General features: G+C 40.2%; 3 protein-coding genes and 1 non-coding gene across 4 annotated transcripts; 3 read left to right on the top strand and 1 right to left on the bottom strand.

Moving 5' to 3' along the window:
- Window positions 1-846: 846 nt before the first annotated feature.
- TRNAP-UGG (transfer RNA proline (anticodon UGG)) lies at window positions 847-918 on the bottom strand. The gene has a single exon. It is a non-coding gene; the product is annotated as a tRNA-Pro (tRNA).
- A 78-nt stretch (window positions 919-996) lies between these two features.
- LOC131326675 (histone acetyltransferase type B catalytic subunit) lies at window positions 997-5,271 on the top strand. The gene is made up of 10 exons (XM_058359531.1): window positions 997-1,158; window positions 1,297-1,338; window positions 2,515-2,624; window positions 2,892-2,960; window positions 3,105-3,143; window positions 3,232-3,308; window positions 3,436-3,532; window positions 3,687-3,765; window positions 3,864-4,024; window positions 4,416-5,271. Exons 1-10 carry the CDS (start codon window positions 1,077-1,079, stop codon window positions 5,058-5,060), a joined length of 1,401 nt encoding a protein of 466 aa, XP_058215514.1. The 5' UTR covers window positions 997-1,076; the 3' UTR covers window positions 5,061-5,271.
- A 1,491-nt stretch (window positions 5,272-6,762) lies between these two features.
- LOC131325906 (large ribosomal subunit protein eL31) lies at window positions 6,763-8,762 on the top strand. The gene is made up of 3 exons (XM_058358393.1): window positions 6,763-6,951; window positions 7,048-7,173; window positions 8,320-8,762. Exons 2-3 carry the CDS (start codon window positions 7,091-7,093, stop codon window positions 8,597-8,599), a joined length of 363 nt encoding a protein of 120 aa, XP_058214376.1. The 5' UTR covers window positions 6,763-6,951; window positions 7,048-7,090; the 3' UTR covers window positions 8,600-8,762.
- A 1,683-nt stretch (window positions 8,763-10,445) lies between these two features.
- On the top strand, window positions 10,446-11,189 carry LOC131327448 (glycine-rich protein 5-like). Its single transcript, XM_058360617.1, has one exon. The coding sequence runs from the start codon at window positions 10,446-10,448 to the stop codon at window positions 11,187-11,189; it is 744 nt and encodes a 247-aa protein (XP_058216600.1).
- Window positions 11,190-11,985: the final 796 nt, after the last annotated feature.

The raw sequence follows: 11,985 nt of genomic DNA on the forward strand, positions 1-11,985 counted from the left end.
TGCACTACCACTCGAAAAAGTCTCTTAAAATTAATAAATGGCTCTCGGGTTATTCGTTGAGATCCAAAAGTGGGCCTCAAAAGCGATTGTACATTTTCGGTACCCTTGGCATTTTGTGATACTTCAATATAGGGCTGTAAATGAACTGAGCCATTCGCGAACTATTCGAGGCTTGGTTCGGTAAGAGCTCGTTCGAATTCGATTCGTCTGCTAAACGAACTGAATCTGAACCTCAACTCTAGGCTCGTTCCGTAAATGAGCCGAACCTGAGCCTAACGGTATTCGGCTCGGTTAGGTTCGTGAACCTATACTTAAATTTAATTAATAATTAAATAGGGGTCTATTTGTAAATGTAAAAAATTTTAAGGTTGTATATATAATTCAATACTTATTTTTCTCCCAAATTCTATACGATCAATGAGAGAGTTTGGGTTCGCTTGAGTTTAATGAGCTGAGCCGAATCAAACCTGAGTCTTGGCGAGCTCAATTCGAGCTTAGATTTGGCTCGGCTCGATTCATTTGAGTTTAACGAGCCAAACTCGAGCCAAGATGTTCAAGTTCAAATCGAACCCGAGCCGAATCCGAGCCGAACTCGAGCCAAACTAGTATCTTAACGAACCCAACCGAGCCGAACCCGAGCCTTGAAAAATTTTAACGAGCCGAACTCGAGCCAAGTTGTTTAGGCTCGAATCGAACTCGAGCCGAACCCGAGCCGAACTCATACCTTAACGAACCCGAGCCGAACTTAACAGGGTTCGGCTCAATTCGGTTCGTTTACAGCCCTACTTCAATATACCAGCAATGTATATAGAACCTTCGTAATGAAACGGAAATAAAAAAAAGAAGGGGGCGTTCCGAGAATCGAACTCGGGACCTCTCGCACCCAAAGCGAGAATCATACCACTAGACCAAACGCCCTCCTTGTCAATGCTCTCGTAAATTTAATAGTTCACTCATCTTTCCATTCAAAACAGCATATCCGTATATGTACATGCCTATATATACACTCTGACACTCTCAGCATTTCCCGCTTCACTCACAATTTCCCGCTCCGACGAAACCCTAACCGCCGAAAAATGGGGACCAAAAACCAGTCCTCCTCCTCTGCCCCTGCCACCGAGCCCAAGAAACGACGCCGCGTCGGATTCTCCAAGACCGGTGAGTCAACTCGGATCCTCCTCCTCCAATTTCACTTCGAATTCCACCTGTTTTTTCCATAGTTTTTGCCCTTTTTTCGAAGCATGAATCTCTCGGTCCTTAAGTTTTTCTTCTTTTTTTTGGGCTTTTTGGGTGCAGATCCTGGAGTCGAAGCCAACGAGTGCATCAAAATTTATCTGGGTATGAGGTTTATGCTCGTTAATTGTGATTATTATAGGATAATTTGTGGTTTTTTTAGCTGAAATTAATCGTAACTAGCTTGATTTTGAAGAACCCATGTCCATTTTGGCCTAAAACGGTCTCTCTTTTGTTTGTTTGGGTTAAGTGGGTGGTTGGCGTTATTACATGATACAACATGATATTTCAACGAGGCTTGAGACTTACTGTGTTTCTTCTTCTTAAGAAGCAACACAGACCAGTTTTTGGCATTTCGTATCTGCAAAATAATGTGGAAATGCCATCTCACGCCAGTGACGGCATACCTACATGACAAACGTTTGTCCATGTACAAGATTCCGGGGCACGCGATGTGTGTGCAAATCATGTTATGCAAAAAATGAAATAGAAAAGTCGCAAATTGAGATTAATCTTTAATGAGACTTAGGATGTGAAAGTAGGAATGAGGGAAGACTTTAGACCTAAACTGACTTTGGATGACGTGATACCGAATGATTTGGGATTATATAATCTAAGTGAATAGGTAGCCTGTAGCCATGAACAGAGCTCAATGGAAAAATAGGATTCATGTAACCGAACTCAATTGATTGGGACACAAGGCTTAGTTTGGTTTCGTTAGTTTTTTAGACTATCATGGTTAACGGAAATGGTGAATATTAAAGTTGGTTTGAGCTGAAATTTGTTGAATTTGGGCCATGTTCTGTAGCTGTGGGTTCAGGTGTGGGTTAGTGATGCTTGAGGTGGAGGTTGAGAGTGCACACTGCCTACTGGGTTTGTTACTAGGTTTGAACCCCAATTGAGCCTTGGTTGTTCATCTATGGGTTTACAGTTGGCAGCAAGGTTTAGTATGCGGTCGATTGGCTACTATGAATTTATTGTTACGTATTTACACGATCGTAAACTTTAATGTCTATGTATGGATTTAAGCTGGACCTCTTGATTTCATGCTTGGTGAAGTAAGTAATTTGGTTACACAGTTTCCTATCAATCGCGATTACCTTATGATAAGTTGTCTTGCACTGATGACCAGCAGTAAGCATGGATGAGCATTGTTGTAGTAGCTTTCTTTTTGGTTTTCTGATTTTCTCCTTTATCGTTCACATGAATCTCATCTTGCTTGCATTTTTCTTGTCATTTGGAGTCTAATTTTTTATTATTTACGTGGTATCTGTATTTTAGTTTCTAGCAAAGAAGAAGTGGATGCTCCAGACAGTTATTGTATCCAACCCGTTGACTTGAACATTTTTTTTGAAGAAGATGGGAAAATTTACGGATACCAAGGGTTGAAGGTAATGTGCATTCCATTTGGATTATTATTTTGGGATTAATTAATAATCAAAACCCAGATCATTGTGCACAACAAGCTCTAAGATGAAAATTCCAATCGTTTAATTAGCCTGCCCAGCTGTATCTATTGTGGTTCTTGCTATACTTGTAACTATGGCACCATTAATATTTGTACACCTCCCATTTTTTGGTCTCTTTGAGTTGTTCATTTACAGCTGAGAGGTTTTAGTTTTACTCACTCTAAACTATCTTCATTGCAATTGATGCAGATAACCGTCTGGCTCAGTAGCATATCATTTCATGCATATGCTGATATTACATTTGAGAGCACATCCGATGTAAGTATCTGCACTAGCCTTTAGAATGGTAAAGATGTAGATGGTGGATTTGTGTTTTGAGCAATTCATTCTTTTGTATTCTTGCGTCATTTAGCTATGTCTTCTGATGGCTTGTTAATGGTTTATGTCTTGTGACTGTACAAGGGTGGCAAAGGTATCACAGATTTGAAAACTGCTCTCCAGGTATTAAGGGACCATCCATTTTAGTCTTTTGTGTTTGTATCCTATTTCCTTAGGTAATAGGTGCTGATTATTTTCTAATTCCTTCCAGAATATCTTTGCTGAGAATCTTGTCGAGAAAAAGGAAGATTTCCTTCTAACATTTTCGACAGAGTCTGATTATGTTCAGTATGTGTCATCAATAACTTACCTTAGCATTTGTTGCTATTTTCTCATTCATTTCTTCTTAAGTTGTGTTTTTAAGTTGGTGGTAGTGTTTTTAAAATTGTGGATGGTTTTCCTTTCCTTTACACAGATCTATTGTCTCGAAAGGGGAGATATTGCAGTTAAAGGCCCCAAATGGACACAACAGTGATTCTATTGATCAATTAAAAACAGATTCTGATGTGGAGGTGTTCTTTAGCTCCTTTGCTATATTTTTTCTTGGTGAATGTCGTGCTTGCCTATCTTGCATTTTCATTTGGACTCTGCATAGTGTGTATTTTGGTACGGACTAGATTCTATTTCCTTTGGATTGCCAATGTTTATTTTTTTGTCTTTGGCCAGGTTATTCGGGTTGTGGGTACCATGCTTGTTGGGCACCTCTATAGTCGATTGATACCTCTTGTTCTTCTCCTAATAGATGGTAATTCTTCACGTGTTTCGGACTAATTGACTTGGTATTATCCCATACCTTGGGTAAAACTAAAATGCACTCTTTAACCAGTCATATCATTGTACCAGGTAGCAATGCCATCGATATTACTGATCCAGGATGGGAGATTCTTCTCATAGCTCAGAAGAAAAAAGAGGAGCTGGGGGAAAACCAACTTAAATTGCTTGGATTTGCCGCAATTTATCGTTTCTACCATTACCCTGACAGTTTGCGGTTGCGGCTTGGTCAGGTTTGCTCTCCTTTGCATTGATTCCTTGTTAGACTGAATCAAAGAGGATTTAGATTGATATTGATGATGACATAGCCATGGGGTGGTTAGACAAGTGTCCTACATCAATTTATCTTTCCCAAATTGTACATTAAGGACCTGTTTGTCAGTGGAATTGCATATCATGTGTTTGGTTAGAACTTTTGCGAGTGGGGTTAGATGCCTAGCGCACATTAGATCCCTGTAAATATGGGATATACAGGACCATAGCAGTGTGGTTTTATTAATCCCCCGATATTATTCTGACAGAATTAGTTATCACACAATTTCTTTATTAGTCCGGTCAAACGACAGGGCCTTGATGCGTTGCCTGGTTATGTCTAGCTGTTGATTATATTTCTGTTGATGGCAGATACTTGTGTTGCCTCCATACCAGCAAAAAGGTTATGGCCGCTGCCTTCTAGAGGTGCTTAACAATCTTGCGATTGGCGAAGATGTTCACGACTTGACAGTTGAAGAGCCATTGGACGCCTTACAACATGTGCGAACTTGTATCGATGTGCAACGCCTTCTTGTCTTTACACCAATCCAGGAAGCCCTTGATTCAACAATTTTGCGTCTGAAGCAAGAAAATCTCTCAAAGAAAACCCAAACATGTCATTTTGGGCCACCTCCCAGTGCTATTGAAGAAGTCAGGAAAAGTTTGAAAATTAACAAGAAACAGTTTTTACAGTCTTGGGAGGTGCTCATCTATGTTGGGCTCGAGTCTGTAGACAAGTACATGGAGAATTTCAGGACCATCATTTCGGATCGCATTAGGGCTGATGTCATAGGAAAGGACTCGGGGGCTGCAGGGAAGCGGTTGGTTGAGTTTCCAACAGATTATGATCAGGAAATGGCGTTTGTCATGTTTAAATCCAAGAATGTTGAAGCTAGTAGCAGCATTGAGATGGATGAAGATCAAGCTAATCAAGAGCAACAGCTGAAGCAGCTAGTTGATGAAAGGATAAAACAGATCAAGTCAATTGCACAGAAGGTTTCTCCTAGAGGCTTGTGAGGCCGGTCCACAGTCTTTCGCGGTATTTGTGTCCGTGCTTTTAACTTCTGAGTTTAGATTATTAGGTTTTGCGTTTGTTGGAAGCTGTGGCAAAAAGGGCCTATAACTAATTAGTGATATCCCTGCCGTAGCGCTTGGTTATTTCATGAAGTTAACTGAGAACAACCTTCTTAATGATCATTGATCAATGCATAGACTGATAGACTTCTAATTTCTGCAGAGAGCATAGAGGATGGATAATGCTTGTTTTGTGTATGTTAATTGTTGCTTTTGCTGTATGATAGTCGGCGTAATCTTTCCAGCGTCTTGTTCACTGGTATTTCTGTTGTGAACGAAGAGAGCTTATAACATTGTACAATCATGCCAACTGCAGACTATTGTTCGTTGAGGTAAAATTATGAAATGCATTTAGCGGGTAATTAGTACTCTTACATGTACAAATTGAGACCTATGCCGTGGCCTGTGGGTAGCGTTTCAATTGATGTAGTGTTTTGAGTCTTAGATGCATGGTTGCCTTCCAAAGGTTATGTTTTCCTGTTTTCGCTTAACCAAAACCACATAAATGATTACTTGATGGTTTTCAAACTTGTTTTCATGGGATTTTTTGAAAAAGATCCCAATTTTGGAAAACTTCATAAAGATGTTTTCGAGTCTTAGAACCATTTCTGTTGAAAATGAGAAGGATGCAATTGTAAAGAGTGTTTTTTTTGTTTTTCTAAAACAGTTTCTGAAAAATGCTTTCAAAAGAATGATTTTGGTAATGGCACGACGGTCTGCTATAGTGAATAGTTGCTACTCTAGTGACTGATGATGCCATGCTAAGATTTGTAACTGGCTTTTTCCTTTGGCATTTGGTGAGGATATAAAAATACATTTATGCTATTAGAGCAACATTGTTTAGATTATGATTATACTTTATTGACATTTTCTCTTCAAAACGAAAACCTTCGCGGGCGGGATGTTATAGGGGTGACACTGATAAAGATAAGAGGGGAGAGAATGGATTAAGATGGCTTTAAAATGTTACAGAAAATGTATTCTTTATGATAAAATGTAGAAAAAGTGGGATCTAGCTTTGCGTGACATCTAGAAGACGTTCAAACTAAAACACAATAATACATTCATGGGAGCACCAAAAAATTGCTAAATCTTAGTTTATGCCACCGAAACAAAAAAAAAAAATTAAAAATCGGTGCCGGGTGGGTTACGTGAGTATATCTCACGTGGTGTCCGCTCGGCATATCTAGGTCATCCAATACGTTTTTAAACGGTTCAGATTGAAATCTTCTCTCTCCTCTCACCCCAACACTTATTCTCTCTTTTCTTTTTTTCCAAATTCGAGCCGTCCAAAAATACAAAGGATGGCTTGGATGTGTCAAGCGGGCACACTTGATACCCACCCGGCACGGGAAAAATTTGCCTCCGAAACACACATTGCAAATGCTCTGATGGAAAGAGAGTTTTTTTTTTTTTCTCAACAAGGCAAATTTTGCAACCATTCGATTCCCAGGGAAAGGAGTGGGGGAGAGGATCCCGTTCAGTTTTTCTTCTAACCAGTCCGATCCAATATTGAATCATTTGTGGACCCTTTCCAAGCTCATAATAATGATCAGAACCATTCATTTTTTAGAGTTTGTCGAGAACATTGAACATGCCAAAGTTGATCGGATATGATATCAAAATATCAAACAAAAAGTACAGGCTGTGTGATGGGCTTTACCCGAAATAAACCAGATCGGGTGCCAACCCAACCCAAAAATATGGTCCGAAACCAGAATATGCAGGCCCAGTTGTCTTAAAAGTCCGTTTAGGGAATACAACTAGGGTTTTCTTTATACTCGTCTCTTTTGCTTCTTCTCTCTCATCGTCAGTTTCGGCTCGAAACCCAGAGGTCTCTCTCTCTCTCTCTCTCTCTCTCTCTCTCTCTCTCTCTCAACGATTTGAGTAAAGAAATTGAGCTTGACGTTTTCTGTGTGGTTGAGTGCAGGAATCGCTGAGCAGTGCTCGAGGAGAGAGAAGGGAGGAAGAAAATGGTGGACAAGACGAAAGGAAGGAAGGAAGAGGTGGTGACTAGGGAGTACACCATCAATCTCCACAAGCGCTTGCACGGATGGTAATAAGCATGATTTCTTCACACCCTGTATTGGTCTTGATCGTATAATATCTAATCGAGCGTATATAATCTGCAGATTTTGAATTTGGCTTTAGATGAATGAATAAAGCATATATGACGTTCTAGTTGTACGGTTGAATTTACTGGGTCTGCTTATAATATCAAGATCGATACAGCGTAGCTATCATTTGCTTGTTTTGTCACGGCATTTTAGCCATTCCTAGACGAGATATGATAGTTTATAGTTTATGACCAAACAAATTCATCCCGGAACTGAAAGCGTGGCCTTTCCCAGTGAATTTGTTATTCTTAGTTGATCGAAGCTTGTTTAGAACAATTAACTGCCCTAGCGTGTCCGTGTCCGACATGGATACGAAAGGCGTGTAGACGTGGCCGTGCTTCTTAGCTTGTAATTGCTGTAAGGGGTTTAAAGAGGTCATCATTCTGATGTTCTAGCTCATCCTTGTGATGTAATAACTTGTAATTTTTGGATTATTAAACTGGACAACTTAAGTGAATGGTTATGTTGTCATTGGGCAATCTAAAGTCGTCATTCTTTATTCGTCAATCGAAGTTTTTGACAACATTTAACTGCCCGAGTTATTTCCTATTTGTAGTACTCATTATTGAATGAAGTTTGCAGAAAAAATGACGTTCAAAACCCATTCTTTTCACTTGTAATTGCAATTAGGGGGCTCATCCTTGTGATGTAACTTGGTGATGGACCTGCTTTCCACTAGCAATCATACCGTAGACTCGCGGTAAAGATAAAAGAATAATGAAGTTCACCTTCTATTCTTTTTATTGGTGAAAAATGATAGTGTCCATCCCGTGCACTGTTTCTAAGTTTGTGATTTTGCGAAAGACATAAGACCATGCTTGGCAGTGGTGCATTTCATGGAAAGTGAATGATGATTATTGTAGTTAGAAACTTAGAAGAATACTGCTTTATGCCTTCTGGTGTGTGCTTCTGCTTACATTTCTCTCTTTCTTTGTTTCAGTTTGTTTAAGTATCTACAAAGTGACATAGATACACACTTATAATGATATAATATATTACTTGTTGAAATGGTGGAAATGTAATTCTTTGATACCAAGAGATAGAACATGATCTTATGTTGTGCTTTTTTTCACTGTAAATAACAGCACATTCAAGAAGAAGGCTCCTAAAGCCATCAAGGAGATAAGGAAATTTGCACAAACAGCTATGGGGACCAAGGATGTGAGAGTGGATGTCAAGCTAAACAAGTATGTCTGGAGCAGGGGGATCCGAAGTGTCCCAAGGCGGGTGAGAGTTCGCATTGCTCGCAAGAGAAACGACGATGAAGACGCCAAGGAAGAGCTCTACTCTCTCGTTACCGTTGCTGAAATCCCAGCAGAAGGGTTGAAGGGACTGGGAACCAAGGTCATTGAGGAAGATGATTGAGTTCCCAATATCTTCCTGTCATATGCTGTCTGAACAATACATGAGAGTTTTGGGTAGTTTTTATTGTTACCAGACTGATTCAGTTTTCCATTATTGCCTCGAGCATAGACTTTCCTATCTTTATTTTGGTTGTGGTAATTCAATTGTGCTTCTCTTCTTCCCACCCGCATTAGTCAATTCATCTCTTCTTCTTCTTCTGTAGTGATGTGCTTGCTAAGCAGCAAGCATGAAATTGTATTCTTTGATTAATTTTAGTTATAGATGGTGAAGCACACCATTAAGCAGCAGTTACTATTGATCGACCTTGGAGGAAGTTCAGCTAAATGTGGGTCGGTGTTTATCCGGATCTCTTCCTCTCTTTTGGCCATTGGATCTGGACTGTGAAGCTCCGCTTTCACCCAGACCCACAAAATTAGACTACACACTAAATTAGACCACTGTTAGTGCCTAACTAGCTGTTGATGAACGGTAGCAAGCACTCCGATGGCTAGGCCTGTCTTTGAGTGAAGGAAAATACAGAGCTAAGATGTGACAAGGACGGCATACCTCACCAGGATTTGGTCCTTTACTTTTTATAAGATATAAACAAGAACGGCGTACAGAGCTAAGCCTGCTCGTCCCAAGCTAGTAGGCATCACGGATAATCGTTTATGGTCATGATGTCATGCTGGATTTAGGTACCAAGTATTGGATATATGGCGTGCCACAATAGCACAATCCATGAGCAGTGCGTTGGGATTTTCCATTGTATGGAAAACTCAAGATATGGCAAAATCGACTGAATTGCCGGATACTTTCAACCAACAATGCAGGTATCCAAACGCAGTCGAAGAGTAGTTATCTTTTATATAGAGGATGATTTGTTGAGAATTTTATAGAGTTCTTTCTCCAATCAAGGTTTAACTTGAGTGGTAGAATTCTTACGGAATGCATTGGTCTTGTGAGGGACCCTTGTAAATGTTTTTGTAAGTAATTTTGAAGCCTCTTAGGTTCTATCACGTACTCTGTTGGGGCCAATCTCTACAAAGCTTTGCTCTGATTTTAATTGGGCCTCTTGCTAATGAACGATAATTAGTTGAGGTGCGCATAAGCTGATCTGAACACCTAAAGAATCCAAAAGCGTAGAAGATTTAAATGGTCATTTTAACTTCTAAAAGGAATGATGTGAGTGTATCAAGTTACCATTGACTAGTTCAAAAACATAAACTACCATGTTGTGTCATCTCGATGCTTTGTGTTTTGTGCATTCCATGTCCGCATATGTGCTTCTTAGATTATAAGAAACCTATATAACTAACCTGTACCGCGTTGGCAATCTAGGACGGATGCATGATATCAAAACCAAAAAGGCAAATGTACATGTACTTACAAGTACAACCAAAATGATATGAAAATTTGTTGTTAGGGGTGGGTAGTAATTTTCTTAAAAGGAATGACCTAGGGGGTCAAATCTATATAAAGAAGTTCTTTAAAATTTGGGCTGGCGGTCTTCTTTTGTCCATTTGATCAATTCTGGTGATAATAATCTGGCAACATTGAAATATCTTATGTGCACCTACTAAAAATATTCACAAATGGATGGTCCTCCATGTAGACGATTTAGAAAAATCTATATAAAAGAGTTCTTTGAAGTTTGGGCTGGCGGTCATTCTTTTGTTCTTTTGGTCAATCCTGGTGATAATAACCTGGCAACATTGACATATCTTATGTGCACCTACTAAAAATGTTCACAAATGGATGGTCCTCCATGTAGATGATTAAGGAAAAATAGCAATTGTTAAACCATGCGGCCTATAAGAACTCTCAAAATGTTCAAGCATGTACAACACAAAGGATCCTCAAGAAAATGGGATTCAAACTTGAAAAAGTTCTCTTGCTCATAATCGTATCATTTGCCACTCAAACATTTGCAACCTTAGCCGATGAGAACTTGTTCAATGAAAGGGAAACCTTCTCTGGGGCTCGTGTAAATGAAACACGAGAAGAATACGCAAAAGTAGGCAAGGACTCATCTCATAAACTTCGCCTGAGAGACCACTTTAGGTTTCTCAAGGGATTTAAAGGAGGATTTGGTGGAGGCGGATTTGGTGGAAGCAAAAGTTTTGGAGCAAGCGGAGGAGGAAGTGGAGCAGGCGGAGGAGGTAGCGCAGGAAGCGGCGGAGGAGGTGGAGCAGGCGGAGGAGGTGGCACAGGAAGCGGAGGAGGAGGTGGCACAGGAAGCAGAGGAGGAGGTGGCGCAGGAAGCGGAGGAGGTAAAGGAGGAGGCGGAGTCGTGGGAGGAGGAGGTAAAGCCACAGGAGGAGGAGGCATTGGAAGCGGAGGAGGTAAAGGTGGAGTCGGTGAAAAAGGAAAAGGCAGTAAAGGCAAAGAAGTTGAAGGAAGTAAGGGAAAAGAAGGTAAAGGAATTAAGGGCAAAGGAGGCAAAAAAAGTAAATCTCGCAGCAAAGGCAACAAAGGAGTAAAAGTAGCAGCCGTCACCGGCACCGGAGGAACGAGATCGGGTGGTCTAAGGGCTCATGTTCCCACCATCCTCTTACCCCTGACGAGCTTCATTGTCGTGACACCAGTTCTTCTTGTTTTCCTGCCATGATTCTCTCAAACCTTGTAATTTAGACCCAGATTCGCGAGGACATGGTATGTTGTTTGTGTGTTGTTTGAAGGGTCCAAACTTGTACGAGGTTTTCTAACGTAAGATATAAGAAATGGCAAATGAATGTATTAAGTTTATGGTCGATGTTTCATTGCTGAATGGAGAGCGGCCGCAACTATACTAGTTTGCTCAGTCTTTTATTTGATTTTAATTCAAACATGATGGGTTTTTTTTTTTATCCGATTCAAACATGATGTTATTACCTGAATTTCTATGGTATTACCAAAGCATTAACATCTTCAGAATCAGCACATGGATCTGACCCGTGATCCTGCCCCACCCGTGACGTTACGGGTTGCATGGCCTGTTTGGGCTTATATCAACCATTTTATTATTTCCGACAATGGAAATTCCGAGCATTTTCATTTTAATGGCGTTCTTTATGTTTGAGCACTGCGCTAACTACTTCTACATCGCTTGAGAAGATTGCAAAGTCCTCTTCGTTGAGGCAAAAAAGGGTACCAGCGGTGGATTTCATCTACTGTGCACAAGTCGTCTGTTCAAAAGTTAGTCCATCCACACTCAGACCAACTATGGTCCTGGAACATTTGCGCATCTCAATCACGCGGCCAAGGCATTTGTTTCTCCTTTTCGAGGGAAACAAATACTCATGAGGTTAATCAATCTCAGGTAATTTTAAATCTTGTCTACATCAAAAACCGAACGAAATAAAACTAGCTTGATCGAGTTTGATATATAGATGCTCAGTAAGATTTAATAAAATGTTCAAGCTTGA

Source organism: Rhododendron vialii, chromosome 5a (genome assembly GCF_030253575.1).
Source record: "Rhododendron vialii isolate Sample 1 chromosome 5a, ASM3025357v1".
NCBI classification, from domain to species: Eukaryota; Viridiplantae; Streptophyta; class Magnoliopsida; order Ericales; family Ericaceae; genus Rhododendron; species Rhododendron vialii.